Below are 5,591 nucleotides of genomic sequence, written 5' to 3' on the forward strand. Positions count from 1 at the left end.
GCACAGGGATAGATAGATAGATAGATAGATAGATAGATAGATAGATTTGTTGAACACTTTACACTGCACACAAATTTATAAACATTTAAAAGCTAAATTGTAGGTACTGTTACAACACTTAATTAACATACTGAAGAGACATTAAAGCAACCCAAAAAAAAAGACTTATCTTGACACCTGAAGCCTCTTATTGGGATTTTGTCCAATTGATAGTACTTGACAAGCATTTCATGCATTAGTCTGTAAAGTAACTATTAAAATGATGTGCCATAACTTAAATGAGTTCTTGCAAGTTTAATTAACAGCAACATCCGACAGACTCGCTCACCGAGGTGTCACCCGATGTTGGCCATAGAGCAGACCTTATGCGTCTAATAAGGTTATGCATCTGAGGTGGCATGACCTTTCAGTGACCCTAAATATAGCTAGCACCTTTGGAGTAACATCTCACTGGTTACATCAGGAAAAGTCTGAGGAACATGCGTTGACCATGCAGCACAGGTGTGTTATGTAATATATTATTATTATTATTGTTATCAGTAATGGATATTTTATAGCGAATTATTCATTATCATATATTATTATTACTAGTGTATTTCAGCGAAATAACACATAAGCACAAGCTAACAACAGCCTGAACACCAACACGACTTGGGTAATCACGGCCATGCTGATTATTTAGTATTATAGGACGCTTGTTCGTGTGATATTGCTTAAATTATTAGTATTATTATACTGTGGCCTTCAGACAAAACGCTACTCTGCCTAGCTCCATTCAATTCCGCTCTGCGTCGCGACGTACACATATTGGACCGCCCCTAGGCCAACCAAATTTGAGGATTAAATCTAATTACAAACTTTTTTTTTACAGATAAAAATTTTTGTATTTGTTACAAATACCAAGTAATAAAAAAAATCTAATAATGATAATAAATGCCCCTAGACCATTCAAACTTAATATTTAATAATAATCTTTTAAAATATTTGTAATTGTTTGATTTGAATCTGTAATTCTGCTAACTATAAACTTCTACTTCCGATCCTCAAACACTTTTGGACCAGGGGCGTTTATTATTATTACTTTTTTTTACTCTTGCTACGTATATATATATTTGGTAATGAAAGCTGAATTTCTGAGATGGACAAGATCCAGGTGTTACAAATACCAAGTAATAAAAAAAATCTAATAATGATAATAAATGCCCCTAGACCATTCAAACTTAATATTTAATAATAATCTTTTAAAATATTTGTAATTGTTTGATTTGAATCTGTAATTCTGCTAACTATAAACTTCTACTTCCGATCCTCAAACACTTTTGGACCAGGGGCGTTTATTATTATTACTTTTTTTTACTCTTGCTACGTATATATATATTTGGTAATGAAAGCTGAATTTCTGAGATGGACAAGATCCAGGGGGCGAGGTTGGATCAAGATCCAACTCCGCCCACCTTACATATACCTAAACCTGTCTCCACCCCCTGATCCCTAAACCCACCCATCTCCACCCCCTAGATGTGGATCCAACCCCGCTCCCTGGATCTTTGTGCTGCAGTGTGGGGCTACTGAAATTTCTAGTGGAGCTAGATTGTATCCAGTTAGTATCGTTTGTCATTTATTTTAGCCCCACCCACACGTCTGTGGGAGATTCTTTGCGCAAGGCATTCAACCAATCACTCGCCATCTTGCAAAGAGACCGCCCATATCGTATCGCGTGCCATACGCAACTAAAGTACAACTGTGTGTTTTCGTTTTCTGTAATGGTGCGATGGTAATTTATTTTAAATGAATGGAGGTAAGCATATGTATTATTATTATGTTTATTGTGCTTGTCTGTCTGTTTGGCCTGCTTGTTTTTGTTTTGTTAGTTTTTTTACACATGCGCAGACGTCTTCTCAACTAGGAAGTAGCTGCTGCTGCTACAGTATCAGTGTAAAGGTGAAAGTCGCTGCTAGTTGTGTACAGTTTATGCTTGTTTATATGGAAGAGGAAGTATTTCCCCACTTTGCTTCCATTAACACGTTTATTCTTATCTATCTGTATCAGTTTATGTCATCAGTCTAACGCACGAGACAGAAACATGACCTTGACCCATATATCTCACTTTACATTAACTAAAGACACCAGTCTACAGTATGTCATCAAAACTTCAGCTTGAATTTGTGGCTTCTGCATTATTTCTGCATTCATTTTTATATATAGATCAGATCAGTGACTATGAGTGTTGAAACTCTTCAGTGAGTCTTCTAGTACTGTTCTGGAGTCAGTAACAGTTGCAGCCCCCTTCTTATCTTTATTTGCAGGTTTCTCAGAAAAAGATGATTAGGCAACAAGCATTTAAAAAAAGTAATACATAGTTGATTATATGTATTTTCATCAATGAATTATTGACATTAAGTTGATTTCTATATATTCTGCTAACTCAAAGAAGAACCATGGTATATTAATATGTTTTTTGGACATGTAATGTTACTACCATGTTACTACCAATTACCCATGTTACTACCACCTGTTTCAGCAACATATTGATTGCTTTTCAAATGATCAATGGCTTTGCAATAAATATCGATTCATTTCAGGTTCTCATGAAAATGTGGATTGTATTGCTGCTGCTCTCAGTATTTTCAGAGACAGTCATTTGCTACAGTCATGGAAAAGTTGAAGTGGCTTGTGGGGACATGACACCCCAACATGGCCATGATCCCAGCACCAAAAATCCACCATTTAACATCATAGCAGACAAATCCCAACTCAGCCCTGGAGACGAAATCAAAGGTATACTGTAGCAGTATTTTGATACTTGTTATATGTGACCCTGGACCACAAAACCAGTCTTAAGTCGCTGGGGTATATTTGTAGCAATAGCCAAAAATACATTGTATGGGTCAAAATTATCCATTTTTATTTATGCCAAAAATCATTAGAATATTAAGTAAAGATCATGTTCCATGAAGATATTTTGTAAATTTCTTACCATAAATATATCAAAACTTAATTTTTGATTAGTAATATGCATTGCTAAGAACTTCATTTGGACAACTTTAAAGGCGATTTTCTCAGTATTTAGATTTTTTTGCACCCTCAGATTCCAGATTTTCAAATAGTTGTATCTCATCCAAATATTGTCATATCCTAACAAACCTTACATCAATGTAAAGCTAATTTATTTAAGGCTTTTAAAATATTGCAGATGTATATTTAATAATGTATCATATGTTGTTCATATTTACAGTGACATTATCAATGGCGTCTTCAGAGGGCAAACATTACTTCAAAGGATTCCTTATAGAAGCAAGAAATGCTGGGAATCTCAGTGAAAAAGTTGGATCATTTAAGTTAATCAGTCCTGGAATATCTCAGCTTCTTACGTGCGACAGTAAAGAGGTCAGTGATTGTAGCATCCTTTTATTGAGAACAAAATATTTACTACAACACTGAATGAATGACTCACTCATTATAACAGTGAATATACTCATTGAGTATATATTTCTAGTATTTGTTATTGACTCAATTAAATTGAATACGTAAATAAACTAGGAAATTGTATGAACACCCATTTTCATCAGATAAACATAATTTTCAATATTCACAGGGCTCTGCTGTGAGTCACACCGATAAATCCCAGAAGACTGAGGTCCAGGTGATCTGGGTAGCACCATCTAACTCTCCTTCCAGTGTGCAGTTTCTGTAAGTATTCAAATGCTGTTTTTACCCACCTTGTTAGTTATGAAACTTGATGTACTTTTTTCTTTGCTTTCAGGGTAACTGTTGCCCAAGGCTATAAAGAATACTGGGTGAAGAGTCCAGGTCCCGTGGTGTCCCAAAATGGTGTCGCTCCTCCACCACAAACTACCTTTGGTGGGTCCATTGGTGCCCAAACCACAACTTCCTCAATACTGTCACGTTCGGTGAGTCAAACAATGCTAAAGTTACTGGAATGACAGTTTACACAGATTACAGTTTGTGACCCTTTCAGCCTCCAAATAATTGGAATATCTAAATAATACTAATAAATATTAATAATATTCTCATCTGCTCTTCAGTTCACTTCTGAGGGCTGTGGAAGCAAGAAGTCCTGTCTGAGAGATCCAGATGGCTGTGACCCACAAAACGACATTGCGTGTCACTTCCTGTCCTTTAGGGCATTGGGAAGTAGTGTGATGTTTGAGCTAAGTGGACCTGCAGAGGGTTACGTGTCCTTTGCCATATCACAGGACAAATGGATGGTAATATACACAGATGCTTATAATAATTTTTTTATTGTGTATAACATATATTACTTTGACCTTTTGTATCATGACAAGCACTATGTTCTCTTATGTATATAATATAATAAAATTAACTGAAATACAATAAAATGTGAAAAAACTTGCACTTGAAGTACTAAAATAACTCAAACTAAACTGAAATTAAAAAAAATAACTTTATAGACATTTTTTCAAGTTTAAACAAAAATAAAAATGACAAAAATTATTGCACAACAAAATATTATTATTATTATTATTATGCCTTTGAATGACATAATAGTATGTATTGGCATAAACAATAGCAAATGTGTTGTGCATTTCAGGGGAAAGATGACGTCTACTTGTGTTTTAGAGACGCAGACAGAGTTGAAATCAAGGCTGCATATGTTTCTGGACGGACTCACCCAGAATACTCTTCACAGGTATAATTGTATTGATTGGACAGTGAAAATAAACAGTACACAGTGGTTTAAAGTTAAATAACTCGACCTAATGTCATTTGAAATCCATATGACTTAGTAAACACAAAAGATGATTTGCAGAATGTCCATGCTGTTCTTTTTCAAACACTGAAAATAATTATTGACAACCAAGATTTTTGATTAATAACGAAATAAATTTACTGCTGCTTCTCACACAAAGCTATGGCTTTAGAACACTTGGAAAATAAGATGTATTGCTTTTCTATAAATTTTTAAGATTAGACTGGTACCCTTTTACTTTTGCACTTTTTTTGTTCAGTTGAAGAAAGAAAGAATGATTTTGGAACATTCTAAATCAATTAATACAAAAACACAAGGCATTATTCAAATACATTCACTTTGAAGTCTTTGTGCTCATATTAATTTCTAGAACATTCTGAAAGACACAGCATGGAGGCTATCAGATGGAGTGATTCAGTGTAGCTTCCGCAGGGACATAATCCTCCCACCTGAGAATCTGAACAGGTTCAGTCTGGACCAGATGTACTACCTCTTTATGGCTCATGGTCGAGCTGAAGATGGTGAGATACTGCTTTTTTGTTTCTTTGTTGTTGTTTGTTTTCATTGGCAATTAGTATCAAAAGACTCGTTTCTCTTTCTCCAGGGCGAGCCCATCGACATGACCGCCAGCCTCTGATTTCAACCTATCAGACAGCCATAACGGGACCTCCTGAGGATCTAACTGGTTCTCGATCACCCCTGCTCATGAAATATCATGGTGAGGCCAAATAATAAAACTCTATATACTGAATGTGATTTATAATATGCTATTCAGTGAGCTATACAGTGCATTTGAATGCTGAATTAAATGTATGAAATGATTTTCACCTGGCTTGCAAAAAAAAAAGGGGGGGGTGGG

At 35.3% G+C, this 5,591-nt stretch overlaps 1 protein-coding gene across 2 annotated transcripts in view; it reads left to right on the forward strand.

The window, feature by feature from the left end:
- Nucleotides 1–1,696: 1,696 nt before the first annotated feature.
- Nucleotides 1,697–5,591, forward strand: part of LOC107739007 (putative ferric-chelate reductase 1) — a 9,444-nt gene continuing 5,549 nt past the window's right edge. The window contains exons 1-9 of one of the 2 annotated variants that reach the window (XM_016550963.1): nt 1,697–1,798; nt 2,583–2,778; nt 3,236–3,387; nt 3,596–3,690; nt 3,764–3,911; nt 4,047–4,229; nt 4,574–4,672; nt 5,103–5,253; nt 5,337–5,450. In XM_016550963.1, the coding sequence (XP_016406449.1) occupies nt 1,793–1,798; nt 2,583–2,778; nt 3,236–3,387; nt 3,596–3,690; nt 3,764–3,911; nt 4,047–4,229; nt 4,574–4,672; nt 5,103–5,253; nt 5,337–5,450 (1,144 nt within the window). In that variant the 5' untranslated portion in view covers nt 1,697–1,792. The remainder of the gene's footprint in view (nt 1,799–2,582; nt 2,779–3,235; nt 3,388–3,595; nt 3,691–3,763; nt 3,912–4,046; nt 4,230–4,573; nt 4,673–5,102; nt 5,254–5,336; nt 5,451–5,591) is intronic. The other variant, XM_016550964.1, reaches the window with a different exon arrangement.

This window comes from Sinocyclocheilus rhinocerous, unplaced genomic scaffold (assembly GCF_001515625.1).
Source record: "Sinocyclocheilus rhinocerous isolate Xijiao unplaced genomic scaffold, SAMN03320098_v1.1 scaffold1697, whole genome shotgun sequence".
Classification (NCBI taxonomy): domain Eukaryota; kingdom Metazoa; phylum Chordata; class Actinopteri; order Cypriniformes; family Cyprinidae; genus Sinocyclocheilus; species Sinocyclocheilus rhinocerous.